Source organism: Toxorhynchites rutilus, chromosome 2, assembly GCF_029784135.1.
Source record: "Toxorhynchites rutilus septentrionalis strain SRP chromosome 2, ASM2978413v1, whole genome shotgun sequence".
NCBI lineage: Eukaryota > Metazoa > Arthropoda > Insecta > Diptera > Culicidae > Toxorhynchites > Toxorhynchites rutilus.
Window position 1 is genome coordinate 213338380 of NC_073745.1, and position 17829 is coordinate 213356208.

The 17829-nt window shown below is 38.8% G+C and overlaps 3 protein-coding genes across 12 annotated transcripts in view; 2 read left to right on the top strand and 1 right to left on the bottom strand.

The window, feature by feature from the left end:
* The window catches only part of LOC129767692 (potassium voltage-gated channel protein Shab), a 339910-nt gene that overhangs the window by 146094 nt on the left and 175987 nt on the right, over window positions 1-17829 (bottom strand). The gene's annotated exons all lie outside the window — the stretch shown is intronic.
* Window positions 12808-13188, top strand: LOC129766650 (uncharacterized). The gene has a single exon (XM_055767229.1). It carries the CDS (start codon window positions 12808-12810, stop codon window positions 13186-13188), a length of 381 nt encoding a protein of 126 aa, XP_055623204.1.
* Window positions 15487-17383, top strand: LOC129766651 (probable cytochrome P450 28d1). The gene is made up of 4 exons (XM_055767230.1): window positions 15487-15724; window positions 15920-16163; window positions 16221-16322; window positions 16388-17383. The coding sequence occupies exons 1-4, from the start codon at window positions 15537-15539 to the stop codon at window positions 17381-17383; spliced, it is 1530 nt and encodes a 509-aa protein (XP_055623205.1). The 5' UTR covers window positions 15487-15536.

Below are 17829 nucleotides of genomic sequence, written 5' to 3' on the forward strand. Positions count from 1 at the left end.
ATCGAATGGGAGGAGAAATGCGGTCAGAATGGAAGTTCTATTAGTGATCAGGATCACAAGCGTGTCGTTAGAGCGTTTGAGCGGAATCCCAATGCTTCGGTCAAGGATGTGGCCAAAAGTTGAATCTGTCCAAGTCTTTCGTTCAGAGAGCCAAGGACCGGGAGGGACTGCATACGTACGAAGTGCAGAAGACTCCAAATCGTGACGAACGGCAAAATACGGTGGGAAAGTGACAGGTCCGGAAACTGTACACCCAGATGCTGACAAAGCCTCATTGTCTCATCATGGATGATGAGACTTACTGTTCTTCACCGCCCAGTAGAAGTTTGATGTTCCGGAGGAAGTAAAGAGGCAGAAACCTTCAAAGTTTGCCAAGAAATACATGATTTGGCAAGCGATCTGTTCATGTGGCAAACGAAGTGTTGCCGTGACTACCGGGGCTGTAAACAGGCAGATCTACCTCAATGAGTGTCTACAGAAGTGTCTACTTCCTCTGATGAAGCAATACGAGGGCCCGGAACTAAGGCCCATCCACAAAAAACTGGGCTATCATGAAGCAGGCACTACGGAAGCATCCCAATGAGGTCAAATCTGAAGGAGACGTGAAGAAAAAGTGGGTAATCCGTACAGAAGAAGCTGCAGCCAGATGTTGTACAAAACCTCAAGAGCGGAGTTAAGCGGACGGTGCGAGCATACGGTTATGACATTCAAGTTGAATGAAATAAATATGTCAAAAGCTCACTAATGGGTTATATTTTATTATCTGAAAGTTTGAAAAGGATTTTCAATTTGTTTTGGGACACCCTTCATGCACAATATGGATGAAGTTTTTCCATGAATGACGTTATTGACTATTTCTGGCGCGAAGCACTGAAACATATACAATGAGAATTATTTGCTACTCCCAAGCGTCATTCAGTGTGTTCTTTGTGCAATTTCGCTGATTCAGGTCAATAACGGAGAGCATCTACGAATCATACAGTCTACCCAAGACTAAGCTCAAGCTCAATATGGATGAAGTTTTTCCATGAACGTACAATATTATAGCGCAATCTCGTATTATAGATTTATCTCGTCGATGATGGAATTTGATGTCTGTGTTGGAGAGATGGAACGGCTGGCTTTTGCTTTCTCATATATTGCGTGGTACGCAACAGTATGTAAGGGTTACTTTAGGTTGCTTTTGGAGTAACACGTATAAACTTCAAAATAAAGCTTGCGTTTGAGCTTTGGTAGATGGAATACTTTGTTATTGCACTCCGTGATTAACTTAACACGTTCGTCGCCCAGCGCGGTTCTGCTAGGCTTCTTGTGCGTCTAAATAACCGACAGACGAAGAAAAAAACCAGGGAGACAAACGAGAAACAATGATGAGTAATAAATCAATTATGAGGAAATAGAACAATATATTTGGTGACTCAATTACGTCGTAAACACGGGTGAATGAATGGTTATTCAAAGACGGCCGAGAAGACATGAACGATTTGCCACGTCAAGGACGACCATTCACCTCTTTATGTGAGAGAAACATCGATAAAATAAAAGGAATGGTGCTCGGAAGTCGTCTAAATGACGAGTTTGAGAGAGCTAGCCCGAGGATTAGGGGAACTGGGTGTAAAATGCCCAGTCGGGGAATACGCGCCACTGTAATATTTCACGGGATTCACACTTTTTAACAGTATTTAATGTGCCAATCACTTCAATTTTACATTATAAACTCGTGTGGATCCTTCAAACTTTCTATATTCCATAAATGCTACAAAAAATGGAAAACATTTTTACAGGCCTATTTCTTACAATTTCCACAACTCTTTTCGCAACACATTACACCACTAATAAACAGTATTACATACCTATGAACTACTCTTCTTTTGAACAAAGATCTTGAAATTCACCTGTGAACATAAAATTACTTGATTGAATTATCATTTGTTTGAATTAAACGTTTTTTATCAAACAAGTCGAGGCGGGTCAACATGCACCATACATTTACTAAACAAAATGCTTGCAGTGCCACCAAACATCATTCAAGTATTTCTTAACGTATATTTTACGGCATTTTTATGTTTTGTTAGATTTTATGCCTAGACGACATTGAAACTATGCAAAAATAATTTCATTATTCAAGAGGATAAAATAGTTTAATTTAAAATGATGAATAATTACCATATAATTAATTTAATACTAATTAAAATTGCTACTGATAAAAACGTTCGCCAATCTAGCAGCACTGCGCATAGCAATATATTTATCCATGCGCTGGTAGACAAACGTCAAAACTTTTGTAAGCACAACTGGGTAAGATGCCCTGAAACTACACAAGAAAAACCAACCGTCGGCTTTTTACGGAAGCTGCACTTGCGGTGGCATTGGAAGCGGTCTGGATGAGGCTGTCGAAGAGGCAAGCTGCAATTATTTACAAAATACCGAGAAAAACCCTTTCGTGATATCTCAGCATCGACAGCTCCAGCGAAGATGGATCAATTCCAACGGTTTTCATCGCTGGGAAGTTTTTCTCTCGTTTTTAATAATATCCAGGAAGAGGAATTAAAGGTAAGGTTGTGGGAGCTGTTTCTGCAGAAAGAAAGTAAACACAACAGCCATAATGACCATGTCCACAGCTGGAGAGTATATCCTTCAATGATGATTTTCCCTCGGAAACGTATGAACGAGTTTCTGAAGATTGGTGCTCCTGAAGAATCGATTTTTGCGTGTAACGAGAGCGGTGGGAGTACAACAGAAACATTTTCCATTTGGTTTGACAATTTTGTGGCGAACACAAAACCATCGGCAAAATCTCCAGTACTCCTGATTCTCGATGAGCATTCAAGCCACACCAGGAATTTGGAAGTGTTCGAAAAAGCAAGGAAGAACCATGTCCGCATCCTCAATACCGCCTCAATACTGTCTCACACGTCACATAAGTTGCAGCCTCTGGACGTGTCTTTCATGGGGCCACTTAAATCGAACTACAAATAAAGCTCTCGAAAAATTTCAAAATAAAAATCCAGGAAAAGCTGTCACAATATTCAACGTTTCCGCTTTGATAAATAGCGCATACTCCGCAAGTGCGTCAATATTAGCAGCAAAAAAATGGCTGCAAAGCGACCGGAATAAGCTCTATCAATCGGTACATTTTCACGGACAAATATTTTGCAGCTTCTGATTTCTTGAATGCAGATCCTTAAAACGACAACGTTGATAATCATCCATCCGAATACAACGATCCGGACATAGATGCAGCGATCAGCGTTGCCACTTCCGGAATGCAGATATTTCAAACGACGTCGTGGATAATCATTTAGCCGAAAATAACGATCTGAAACATTAGTACACGCGGGATCCATTATTGTGTTAATTACGAAAGTTACACAGAACCTTTTGAACAAAACATCAATGGAGCATCGGAAAGTAATTTGAATTATTTATTTGTATGTTTTAGAAAAAAATCATTTTAAACTGAACATTATTTCTCTGCGAGACAGGTTATGTCAACATTGCAAGAGTTGATCAACAGTTTGATACGTCGGAGTTTTTAATTTTGAATTCAAATGTGTACTACAGTATAGAGGACAATGGAAAGATTGTTGTACAAACCATGATTCCCAATGACCAGCATATTGAAACCAACTCCGGTGATCATGCCTTTGATCCTGTTTCGGAGACAGAAAACGAACTAACATCGGAGACAAACTGTGTGAACAACAATGGCGTGGCCATTGCAGCAGAATTGGAAGCGTTAAAAATTCACTACAGTGTTGACAAAAACGGAAGCATAGTTGTTCACTCCTTGGTTGCGAACAGCCAAAACGTCGAAAACGACTCATCCGGACTGAACGTCAAATCACCCGCATCGATTACAGAGAAAGAGTACACTCCTTCCAGCGAGAGCAAACAGAGGCGTTGGAATTGTGTTTGGGTACCAACTCAAGGAGAGATGAAGGGATTCGACATGCCACCCACCGTAACAGCACCATCGAAGAGGAATGTTAAAAGGCGTCAAAGGCGGAACAAAGTGAAGAATTAACATCATCTCCGTACCGTGAAAATCTGTTGAAGGACAGCGCTGCGAAGGAAATCAGAAACATCAAGAATTTTCAAGAAAATGGAGAAGATTGGATGATGTGTGTTCAATGCAAAACACTCACTCAGTGCACCACCAACCCATCGGCAATTACCTGCGACATGTGCGATCGAAGTTGAACATTTATTGAAACCTCTTTAAAAAAATGCATTTGAAATATGAACTGAACTTTTAAAGAATATGTTGTTTTTGTTTTTCAATCTACAAATATAAATGAATTTGAGGTCCATTTGTTTTTGAATGTTTTTTTCACGCTGTTTATATGCTTACAAAAAACCTCCTTATAAAAATTAAAACATTAAAGTTCTCATTCAATACTAATAATAGCTTCCTGATCTCGTGGAATGTTAATGAACTTTTAAAATATCTACATATGATGTATATTTATTATTATTCAAAATTGCAACGTAATGTCAACGTCATCCTTAGGGGGCTAGATTGTGATCATCGGGTTTCTTGATTAGACGAACTTCACTATGTTTCCGGTTGGAAAAGAGAATGCCAATATTGCATTGAGGAGTAATCTAACTTCAGAAGCAACTTAGTGATCAATCAGAAAAGGAGTTATATCCTACTCATACAGCTAGTTCGTTAACGTTGGGGTACTTGATTGGACGAGTTTTACTACTTTTTTTTATCGATACGTGAATTTTCATACTCGTCGATTGATTCTATTTATCGTATTGATACCCCTTCCGACCGCTGGGAAAGGCATTCGAGATAATCGATTTAAAGTCTATTCACGTTGTTCCGGGTAGTGTCGGTTTTGCTTTGGTATGAAACAGGCGGCGCAATTTACCACCTTTGTTTGGCGCATTTTGACGTTTTGTTGTGGTTCGTTTTGTACACATATTTGCGCATTTTACCCCTAACGGATCCGAGAGCGAATTTTTGAACGCTTTATATAATTTCACGATTTAGACTTATTTTATTGATTGTTATGCTTCGCGACGAGTTTGTTATGTAAAAAACTGCTCTAGCTTTGATCCTTGTGTCGATTTTCTTGAATTACATTCTGTGATGGCCGTCCTTCCCTACATAAAAATTAAACATCACGATTTCACTTGTTCCTCGGTATAGGAAGCACAGGTAGGTAAGGATAGAAATGTACAGAAAAAATGCATGAAAAAACGGGTATGCTACCAACCTTTGTTGATTTAAACCCTTTATGAATTAGGGGATCAAAATGTATAACATATCAAACAATTCTCAAGGAAATTCCAATTCGATTGTTATGCAAATCCTTTCGTTGACAGCGAAAATAGTTATTAACGTTGAAAATATTTCATGAAAACGTGACATATTTCCTGAATATTCGTAAGTCTTCTGAATTGCCAGAGATTCAGAGTGGCATCAGTAAAAACAATCTTGTTCATATAGGTTACAGGAATTAGAATTATTGATATAAAAAAGGTGGAACAAATAAGTCAATAACTAGTCATGAAAATATTTTCGAAAAAGGCAGAGAAATTTCTAGACTATAGGAAATTCGACATGCTTACTGATGATATTTTGTGTTTGTTTGGTAGCATCACATTAGTTGAAAGGATTTTTCTATGATGATTAACGCTATGGTAATTGTTGAACAGAACTTTCATTTCGATTCCTAAATACATAATCTCCAAAGTCTCTTCTCCGTTTAAATATCTCTTCCTTGAAGAGAGCAAAGCAGGTACATCTGAGAATATTTGATTTGATGATTTTATTGTAGGTTTTATTCACTCAAGAGAATTCTTCAAAAAATATTATATCTCTTTTGTTATTTTTATTGGTTTTCGTGTCCCGTTTTTATCCCAGAACTGTTTGGTCAGCCTAGCTATAATAATTTTTCGAAACAGTCCCCGTTCAAGTTCAAGTGACCACATCTATCACCAAAATAATTAGTTTGACATTTTCCGCCTTTTATACTTCTGTTTGAACATACAGCACTGGTACCACCGCCTTTGAGCACAAAGACCAGTGCTTTAGGAAGTTATTCGGGATAATGATGATAATAATAAGCTTCAATTCTTATACTCTTTCACTATTTATTGTTCGCTATAAATGAGCCCCCGACGTCTCGTCACTTAAACTGTCCCTCTATCAATCCCTTTCCTCTCCCTCTCCTATTCCCTCTGCACTGTTCGATCCTGTTTATTCAATCATATAGGTCAATAGTGTTTGTCTTCAAGACCCTCTACCTGACGCAGAATGAAATGAAGGCAGAACGTCAAGTTGTGACTGATTGGTAAAATAAATAACAAGTCCAATAAAGAAAGTATCGTTTAACAGATCAGTCAACTGGAAAATCCTAGATACTAAATTAAAACTGAAGTTAAAATTATACAAATTGAAGTGACTTTACTATTCTATTTTCTGGTTCGTAATTGGCTTCATATAAATTGAATTATAAACCAATTAGAATATATTATCCTAGGATCGATGAAAATCGTTGGTAAGATTTGTTTCGGTGAAAAAACATATGCATAAAATCATTAATGTAAAAAAAATCATAAGTTTTGAAAAAGTCAAAATTATATTTAAATAAATGAATTATTTCTAGTTTGGAGCTGTGCTACAATCTGCTACAAAAGAGTGATTTTTAGATTGCGATCCGAACAAGAACAATTCTCTTTGCCGCAATACATGGAGTTTTCCGTTAAGCCTATACTATACTGAGTACCGTTATGTATTATTAATTGAATCACTGTTTGGACTTCCTTACTCTGGTGACTGAGAGCAGATAAACGACCGCAAAGAGTTGAATCTTGTATATTTGAGAATCCGGAACGGCATTAACGTCCCCAATGGAACTTTTGTCGTCTCAACGTAGGTATTACTTGCCTCATTTTTATTAGTAGTACTTGTAGTAGTTGTAGTAGTTAGGGATTGTTAACCGGTTTTACCGTTACCGGTTTCACCGGTAATACCGGATCATTTTTCATTACCAAATTATCGGTAATTTTACAATAAATAACCGGTAATTTCGGTAATTTTTCATGTTTAGACCATAAGAAATATTTGCCTTTATGTCACTTTAAAATATTACTCGAGAATCAAAATAAGATCGTAAAACACAACTGGCAATGTAACGCCGATTCTACGATCTCCGAATCTCAGTTCAAAAATCGCTGCCCGATCTGAAAACGAAGCACAGGGTATGCTTCGGCGATAAAGGAATTGGTTGATGCCCTCAAACGAGTTCTGGTCGCTGTTGAACTATGTCTTTATGAATTTTACGTTGAATTACAATTTATGCTAGAACAGCTATCGGAACAACCATTAGAATATTTGGTACAGCTGTCTGAAGCCCTGATTGAAAGGACTGAAACGTTTCGTATATGCAGATTTGTTCGCCTATATGAATAATCATTCTGCTCGTGGTCGGGACACAATTAATGATGACTTCGGCATCTTCTATCAAAAGTCGGACTGCAATGATCAAGCAGGCATTTGAAATCGTTCGAAATTTGAAGATTATGGTATTGATTAAGTAGCTAGACAGCAGGAAGGAAAAAATCCACTGGACTTTGCCGAGCCGGCAAAACAGTTGAGCATCAAAGAAAAACGTGAACCACGATTGCAGCAATCAAAGGCATCAACATCCAACCTCCAATCCAAGCTCAACGTCTATGAATGGATTGATGAAAACACTCAGACAAGAGTTTTCGTACAGAGGATGTCAAAGACAAATACGTGGAAATATTATTCGATACTCTTCGTACTGTATGCCCAACATCATTGGATTCTGAACGTGCGTTTTTCTCTTCTAAAAATTTCGTCAATGATATCCGATCTAGATTAGAAGATGAAACAATTAACATTGTTTGTGTCCTTCAGTATTACTTTAGCCAACAAACTAAGTAGCAAACATTGCAAAATGTTTTCTTGTAAACTAATCATTATCAATAAAAACCGTTTGATCAAGAAAATGGTTTATTTTAAAGTATAATTTCTATCGGTGATTTACCGGTATTACCGGTAATGAAATTTTCATTACCAAATAACCGGTTATTGAATTATTGGCACGGTAATGCAATCCCTAGTAGTAGTTGGGGTTTCTTGTGCCAAATAACATGCCCTGAATGTATTCTGAGTGGCTAACTCTAGAATGCGCGTGAATCGCAGTGCAAGTCAGAAGCAATTTCTTTGACGAAAATATGATATCTTTTATTTATTTACATCCTTTTTTATCCCATTTGTTCATTTAGTTAGGCTCATTAGACAACAAATACGGGTTTAATTCGTGTACATGTTACATGTTTATGGTTTCTATAAATTGTAAATTACGCAAGAGCCACTTAGGCGTAAGAGCATTCCTTCTGTTCTTCCGTTGTTCAGCAGACCGGGCAGCGGAAACAGTTGATATAGATTGTATGGAGAAAATTTCATCATCGAATTTAAAAAATCGACCTACATGGATTTCGTTTATTGGCCCAAAAAAATACCTGTGCAAAATTTCAGCTCAATCGGACATGATTTAGGGGCCCTTCAGAACGCTCAATATTTTGATTTTCAGACCCTCGAAAATCTCTAAGGTGGGAGTACATGAAGTCGAAAAAAAATGTCGATACCAAATGACTCAAAAATGCATAAGTTTTCACCGCCAGAAACGAGGTACAAATTTCGATACTCTGCAGTTGCTTGGAAGAATGTTAAATAAATTACTCGAACTGATTGAGAACAAAGAGGACCTATGCATTGCAAACTTGTTGTAAATCATGCGAATGAACGCTAATTTTTCAAAGAAGTTATAATTTTAATGGATGAGTAACATCTGGTTCTATAGTTATGAAACACCGGCTCTTAGTTTTCTTCGAATGTTTCGCGTCTGATCAAAGCAATGATGGTAATAAAGCTAATTTTATAAAAGAAGATAGCCCTTGTATACCTACTATTTAATCATTTAGACCGATCTCTTTTGCATCCCCAGAAACTCTTAACAATTGAGTGGTTCTAACGTCTTGAAACAGAACGTAAATGCGAAAGAAAAAACGCGGATCTTGAATCTTTCGATGAGGATAAATATACAAAATTTGAGAGAAATATAAACAATTTTTTCATCGGTAGATCTGTATTCATATGTGAGTTTCATGAAATAATAAATTCATGTTCCCTCATCTTGTAAAACATTTGAATGGGAAGCGGAACGTTCGTTCATCGTATATTTCTCGAAGTTCAATCAGAAATACCATCCGAGTGGTAGAGAGCAATAAAAATGACTCGAATTAGATAATGGAACACGAAGCGAAAAAATGAAATAAAAATTCGCTGCAGTAGCTGAGCACGGCCGGTACGATGGCCAATGTCATTTATTCACGGAACATTGCCTCATTCGTTGGCAGACGCAAACCGATACCGACCCCACGCACCCGAATCAAAAATACTCATAAATTTTCAATTAGTATTTATCGATTTTCCATCATGCTCTGCGTATTTCCCAATACTCGAGTGCCGTTTTCATTGCCGAAGAATATCGATTTCCACATTAAGCTATCGGTTTAACGCTCTCCGCTGCTGTCATTTCGATGGCATAATAACATTAGCATATATACTCGGTGTTGGTGAACGGGCAGTAGGAGCAAAAAAACGACCGAAAGTGGGTGTAGAAAATAGATTTCGGGGGAAGCTCCCGGTCCCGGTGCCCAATTGAATTGAGCATTGTATTTAGAGGAAGCACCACCATGCACATACCCCGAAATACTTATTCGTGCCTGAAAACTGGCATTGTTCCGGTCAACCGTTGAATTATTAATGTGATGCAGCGTCATATGCTGCTCTGGGGGTCATTCTTCAATGGAGGCAATCCAACGGAAATGTCATAGTGGGTTTTACATCGATTTTAAAATTACTTGGCGCATCAACGGGGTACAAAGTAAACAACTTGAAGATGGACGATGGAAGAGAGTAAACACAAGATGAGCGGTAGATAAATTGTTTTCCGATGTTTGTTTTCTTTTATTTTTCAAGTTTTCAGCACATATCCGTTCATGTGATGGTTTTCCTTCTCACCGATATTTCCAAACCAGCGAGAAGTGGGAGGAAAACTTGAGATGGAAAAATGCACCGTGTGATATTGGATGGTGGTGCGACGAGTACATTACGTAGTCTTGTTGTTCGAGAAATGATTTTCCTTCGTTCCGCTACAAAAAAAAACTTCGGAAAAAGAAGTGATTGAATGGCATTATTCTGAACAACACTTATCCCAAGAGGATAAGTGAGACGAACAACAACGTGCATATATTTTCGTCATTAGCCTTATTTAGAGAGGTTTATCATCGTTAGATTCGCTGGAAGCGGTAGTGGACCTAAGGATAGATAAGGTTCCAAACGATCATTACGTAAACTAGTTGTGTTTTTGAGAGAACAATGTTTCGGTCTGATTTATGCGTTGTAATTGCACTTTTAGGTAGATTCATCGAAACCTGTGATGGTATCTTTTGATGAGAATTCTCAATTTAGGCCCAACTGACCATTTACCATGTTGCACGTGATTGATTTATGGAGAGTACTGTATGTTTGGAACAACCAATCACATCAAACACTCGTCTGATATAGATAGATCCATCATACACAATGTGGCTGATGAGATGAGCTGAGTAGACTTACAGTACAGTTTTTCTTAGCTCTTTTTGCGAACCATTATGTAAGCAACATACATCCTTTATAAGATTATAAGATTATGTTCTGAATCAAGCTGTGATGGAAATATTGCTACCAATGTTCCAACCTTCTATCAACGAAACCAAACCGATTTAAAAATAAGTCGTATATACTTGTTCTCTATACAGAGAGGTGGATTTTTTTCCGAGTTACAAGATCTCTACAAAAAAATGTCAAAATGTATTGTAATTTAAAACGGATACATTGAAATTTTTTTTTTTTAGTTTACTGATGTTCCTGTCTAGAACCTACTAGCCGCGTTATTACGTAGGTCCTTAAGCATTTATTTCAGTGAAAATGTTTCAAAGCATTTTTTTCGACTAATGTCTTTTATCTTGCCAATTCATTTCAGTAACACGAGAGGTCCTTGATAAGCTACGAGTTAGAAAAGTAAAATCAGATATGTATTAGCAGTCACTTTAGGGACAGGATGGGATACATGAATTTGACACTCGTTTGCAAAAGAATATTGAATGAAAGAGCTTAGTTATCTTTGGGAAACCTAAGAAGGTAACCGAGATAACTTCGGCAAATCCAATAAAACCGTTATTCATCGCGCGTATTTTCTATTGAACTTCAGTTGCAACGGTGGAGGAGGACCTTTAGAGGAGGAGGACCAACCGGATCGACGATATGATCGAACATTCTCTTTATCGGTCCCTAATCGCCTCTAGAAAACCTGAGAAGGTAGCAAAAGAGTATTGAACTAAAGAAAGAATACACTCTGTCCAACTTCTATAAGACCAGGTGATGATCTTGCTGCTCTGTGGAATTGCAAACAAACAATGCTTCAATTTATATTCTAGTGTGCAGGTATTGGTGACTACCATACACTGCATGATCTTCATATGTGTGTGTGCAAGCGCTGAGCATAAACGAAGGTTTTTGTATTTTTCAAGTATCAAGTTTCTCACACAATTTCACATCGGAAGACGTCTGAGTTGTACCGAAGCTCACTAGAACCGACAGTGAGACATGGTATGTTGTGACAAAGAATGATTCCAAAAGAATACATTTTTCTATATATCATAACAAAAAAAATCTTCAATGTATAGGTTATCTTCACTGACGAAAAAAAGCTCAATTTCGATGGTCGTCATGGTTTCAACGGGTATTGGCGTGATTTACGGAAAAAGGAACAGTATTTTTCACCCAGGAATTTTGGTGGAGGCTCGTGCATATTTTCGGCGGGATTCTGTGCAACCGGAAAGCTCAAGATAGCTTTCACATCGTTCAAGGATTACACATTTGTTCGGGAATCCTCTCTCCTACCGTCTTTACGTGGATATCGTCACAAAAAATTCACATTCCAGCTACTATTCATACCAGCAAGGAAACTAAGCAATGGATTAAGGACCAAGAACATAATTTTTTTGACTGGCCGGCTCGCTCTCCAGACTTGAATCCTGTTGAAAATCTTAGGGGGGATCCTTGTACACAGAATCTACACTGAGAGAAAGCGGTACACCACAATTGAAGAGCGCAATTTTCGAATAATGGAAAAATATCGAGAAATCCATTCAGCAGAATTTGGTATATAATACTCCAACGCGAATTTTCAAGGTTGTTAGTCGAAATGGCAAGGTTGCCAATTATTGACATGTAAATCAGTCGATCGTTTTGAATTTTTCATTGATAATACTTATGAATTTTGAAGTGGTCTCATAGAAACTGGACAGCTGAAACTATCATATTCAAGCACAATAAATAAAAAACAACTCTTTTGAACGAAATTGACGTTAAATATACTTTATTCTAAGCATTCAACAATGTATGAATGTATCTTGTTGAAATTCTAACTGTTTGTGTTACTACGAAACAGAATCAGGGTGGTCTTATAGAAGTTGGACAGAGTGTAGGCTAACCGACACGCACGGTGTCGACTTGCTCTCATATGTTTGCGACCCGGCGACATATTCCGACGGTTAAAATCCCACGGGGTGAAGTGGAATATCATATATACTACCATCCGTCGGTACCGGGAAACCGACTCGGCCAATGACCGTGCGAGATCCGGACGGCCGCGTTCGGCGAGGACGCCAGCAGCCATCAAGGTGGCGAGTGAGCGCGTTTGTCGAATAATGAACCGCTCGATCCGGAAGACTGCAGCTGACCTGGATGTGTCGATCGGGACTGCCCACACCATCATGACGAAGGACTTGGGTTACAAGGCGTACAAGAAACGAAAGGTTCACGGGTTAACGAAGGCTACAACGAAGAAGAGGCCGGGCAGACCCAAACTGATACTTTCGCGGCACGCAAGTCGGGAGTTCATGTTTTCTGATAAGAAACTTTTTGTCTATCAACAGCCTCACAATGTCCAAAATGATCGGCTGTTAGCGCCGACATTGACCAACATCCCCCCATCCCACAAGAACATCTTGCGGTTCCAGAGCGCCTCGTTGGTGATGGTTTGGGGGCCGTATCTAGGCGTGGGAAGCTCCCACTGGTGTTTACCTTAAAAACCTGAAAATAAACGCCACGTATTATAAGATCGAGGTTATGGAAAAGGTTTTGGCCCCGGCACTTCGGAACCTCTTCGGGAAGGATCATTACGTTTTTCAACAGGACGGTGCGCCGGCTCACACGGCGAATATCGTCCAAGCGTGGTGTCGGGAGAATTTGACTGATTTTTTCGATAAGACTTTGTGCCTTACCAGCTCGCCGGACCTTAATCCCCTGAACTTTTATGTATGGTCGTACATGCTGGCTAAGCAGAGCGAACATAAAATGAGCACTATGGACCAATTTAAGAAGCTCATTTCCAAGATCTGGTTCTGCTGTCATTTAGGATTTGACCAAAGGCCGCAACGTGCGTACCCGTTTCGCGTCCCGGCCAGGAAGCAAGCTGACGATGATCGAAGCAATTATGTTCTTCGAGGATGCTCACAAGATTTGCCATTCTTTCCATTACTTTGCAGGCACAGCACGTGAGAGATATGGGACGATATTTGGAATGTTCTGGAGACGAATAGTTCTTTGGAATGGGAACCACAAGCCTATGTATCCATTCGATTGGAAAAGCGTTTTGTTAAACGAGTTAAAACTTAGTTCTTGAAAATTAATGAAACACTCTCCAGCTCACCCGAATCAAAAAGATAGCCATCTGAGTGGAAAACAGCAGGCGAGAATCGTTAAAAGCGACCAAGAACTGAAAATCACGTATCAAGGGAGGCGCGTGGTATTTTGTTAATAGACTAACTCGGGAACAATACAAAAGTGCAGCGATTAACTAATATTTCATCCTTGAAGGAGATCAAATTTATAAATAAGTTTTAACGAAAGGCTTTAACTTTCAACGTAACATAAGAAATAGAAAATATATGTTTGTTAAACTTTTCTTAAGGGGGCCTGTCTGCCAGCCTTTCGGGTTAAAAAAGATTTATTTTTCATCAAAAATCGCTGTTTAGAATCTCATAAAAAATCTAAAAATTGAGAAAAAACGGCTATGTAACGCTTTAGATAATTCATTTTTACATGCTGATAAAAAATTTCAGCCAAATCGGTCGAGTAGATCCTGCGATATCGATACCACCAGCTGAAAAAACATGGATTCGATTTTTTCGATCTTCCAGACCGGGGTCCCCCCTTAATCCATCTATAGCATACTCCGCTACGGACCCAAGTGATTCAGGCTCATTGAGTGGCCCATAGAATCGTTCATTTCACTAGAAAATTTATTCCAGTGACACAACAATACCGTGGGGCGTGAAAATTCGCATCAGCATCACACCAGGGAACCGACAGCGAAGCGTCTATTATAGAATAGTACCGTTCTGTCGCTGTTTCAATTAATTAGAGTGCACATAATTGCGAGCTAAAAATACAAATTGGAATAACAATTAGGAATGCGTCATACTGTGTGGGTCTTGCAGCAATTGCACTGAATAAGAAAACTTATTCGTTGTCTCGTGTTGTTTGTAGGGTGTGTATCCGCAGCCAATAGTTTACGTAACATCTATTCAGAATAGAATATCTTTGCATCGAACATTCAGAGATAATAAAATATGTTCTCTAAAGCCACATCATTGACGAGAAGATTAACTAGAGCGGAGATAGTCTGAATACCATTTGTACCGTAAAAGTACAAATAGTGTTCAGACTACAAGACTGTCACAAATAATGCTCCTAAACTGTACGGACTTATACGGCAAGTCACTGGTATCAATTTTTATTTCAAATTAGGCATGAACCGCGCTCCGAATGATAGTGCAACTGATTGAATGACTGGAAATATTCCTGAACCTCAGTGTCGTTTTAGTACTGGATCGTTCGGCTGAAAAATTACCTTCAATTAAGAAATACGATTCAATTTCCAATAACTCCAAAATCATCTTTTCAAAGTGTACAAAGATTATTGTACGAAAAATGAGCTGTTTCAAGAAGTAGATGTTTTCATGAGCACTGCTTAACAAATCTTTTAATGTTGGCCCCTTTCCGATTTTAAAATTTCATATCGCTCTGTACAATGCTAAACTACACAAGATTTGAAAACAAAACAGTTATAGAGCTCTCCTATTTGTATTCATCCGATACCCTGTATAAAGGTTATAAACAACAAATGTTGACTTCCAAAAGTAAATTGAAATGAACTCGTGTGAACTAATGTATAAGGGTGTTATCATTCCAAAAATACGAGCCCGGGATGACTCTGCAGTTATTCCCATGAACATAAATCTCAGTTGCGTAATGCAATTGGTTGAATTTCTCGTTTCGGCTGTGAACTGTTCAGTTCAGAGCTTGCAGTACAATTTTGGCAGTCAATACGTGAACAAGTGTTAACCGGTGCACATATATCTGGAGGAGCACAATGCTATGCACTATCGTTGGTATTGTGGCAGGCCTGGTAAGGGCTGTTTATATGTTCCTGGCTTGGGAGTTTAATCGCTGGAAGAAAGTCGGTATCAACGGGCCGAAACCAAAGTTACTGTTTGGAAATGTTCCCAGCGTACTGACACAGAAGAGACACCCTTTCTATGACTATCAGGAAATCTATAAGTGAGTGATATTGATGCGTGTTTGCCTAAGAAAACTCGTGTAGATAAGATTCCAGACAGCGGATTATGATAACGTTGTCTAATTTGTTTATTTATGGAATCTTGAATAACGATTCAATTTTGTTGGAAATCAACCGCGTGTCATCTTATCCCCAGTTCCCCTTCCAATTTATGCATTCTCTGGTTACATTTTCAGTGACTACAAGGATGAACCCGTTGTGGGCTACTTCAGCATACGAACGCCGCAACTCATGATCCGTGATCCGGAGCTGATCAAAGAAGTTCTCTCGAAGAGCTTTCTATATTTTGCCGCCAATGATATGGCTGGTTTGGTGGATGAAAAATCCGACCCGCTGATGTCGCGTAATCCCTTCGGCATGACGGGAGAAAAATGGAAAACCACTCGAGCGGAGATCACGCCGGCTTTTACCGCCAATAGAGTATGATCAGTGGGAGTGTTTCATTGAAAAGGAAACTCATTTTAACTTTGTTCTCAGATCAGAGCTCTGTTCGTCTTGATGGAACAAGTATGTGGTCGAATGACTGAACATATCAACCAGAATATTGCCCAAAATGAATGTACATTCGATGCAAAAGAGGTACGCTTATCTTGTTTTGGAATGGTCATAAAAACAATACCAATATCTCGTCTTACTATTCACAGTTAATGACAAAGTACACCACGGATGTGGTGTCCAATTGCATTTTCGCAATCGATGCACAATCGTTCACCAAGGAGAAACCGGAAATACGAGAAATGGGACGTCGCATCATGGATTTCAATGTCACGGCCCAAATCATTTTTGGACTTATCACATTCATACCTTCAATCAGAAAGTTTTACAAGTTCACCTTCATTCCGCGGGACGTTGAGGAGTTTTTCATCCGCGTTATGAGGGAGGCAATTCAACATCGCAAGAAGCATAAGATCGTTCGTAATGATTATCTCGATCATCTGCTAGCATTGGAGGAGAAGAAGCAAATCTCCGAGATAGACATTGCCGGGCACGGTGTGTCATTTTTCGCCGATGGATTTGAAACATCCAGCTGGATGATGACCTTCTGTCTGTACGACCTAGCCTCGCATCCAGCGATTCAACGTCAACTGAGAGAAGAAATTCGTACCGTACAAGCTAACAAGAAAAGCCTCGATTATGACAACATCAGTGAGATGACGTTCTTAGAACAAGTTTGTAACGAAACTCTCCGGTTGCACTTGGTCGTGCCTTTGCTTGTTAAACGATGCACTGAAGATGTGGAATTAGTAGGACCAAAAGACAAGAAAATTCGCATTACAGCCGGTACGACCGTCACGATTCCTTATTTTGTCCATTTTGATCCACTGTATTACGACGAACCGGAAAAATACAAACCCGAACGATTTGCACCGGAAACTGGTGGCACGAAGTCATACAGGGAAAAAGGAGTATATTTCCCGTTTGGTGATGGCCCCAGGATGTGTCTCGGGATGCGTTTTGCTTTGGCACAGGCCAAGAGAGGAATCGTTGAGATAATCAATCGGTATGAAATCACAGTCAACCCTAGAACGAAGGAACCGCTCGAATATGACCCAAAACTTTTGATGCTCAATGTAGTGGGAGGTATTTGGTTGGATTTTAAGCCACTTGCTGCTGGCTTGAGAAACTTGAGATTAGAGTAGTTGAATTGTTTGTTATGTACATACATATGCTTTCAATGCATTTTCAATAAAAAAAAATCCGTCTTTTCATTTGGTGGCCTAAAAATTTTGTAAAGTTTTGAAAAATCTAATTAAAAAAAATTATACATGGTATCAAAATTCCTGGGTTTAATAACTCGATTATTCTGCGCTTGGCGTGTTTTTTATTTATTTTCAAAAACTTGTTAAGCAGAATATGTGAGGTTAGGTATAGGTTAGCTATATTGAAAATATTTCATATTTTGAGACTACAGTAACGTCTCGATAATATCACTCTCGATTTTATCGTATCACATTTTTCGAAACAAAAGAAATAATATGCAAATTTTAATTCGTCGTTGAGTTATTGAACAAAAAATGAGGATTAAGCAGAAAAAATGATTTTGAAGTATTCATACCGCCTCCAGTGGCCAGTCGTATTCGCGTAG

What these genes read in the sequence shown, in the direction of transcription:
- LOC129766650 (XM_055767229.1), top strand. Translation starts at nt 12,808, where the DNA reads ATGAACCGCTCGATCCGGAAGACTGCAGCTGACCTGGATGTGTCGATC.
- LOC129766651 (XM_055767230.1), top strand. Translation starts at nt 15,537, where the DNA reads ATGCTATGCACTATCGTTGGTATTGTGGCAGGCCTGGTAAGGGCTGTT. An exon ending in CGGCTTTTACCGCCAATAGA is followed by an intron (nt 16,164 to 16,220) that starts GTATGATCAGTG and finishes CTTTGTTCTCAG; the next exon opens with ATCAGAGCTCTGTTCGTCTT. An exon ending in GTACATTCGATGCAAAAGAG is followed by an intron (nt 16,323 to 16,387) that starts GTACGCTTATCT and finishes TACTATTCACAG; the next exon opens with TTAATGACAAAGTACACCAC.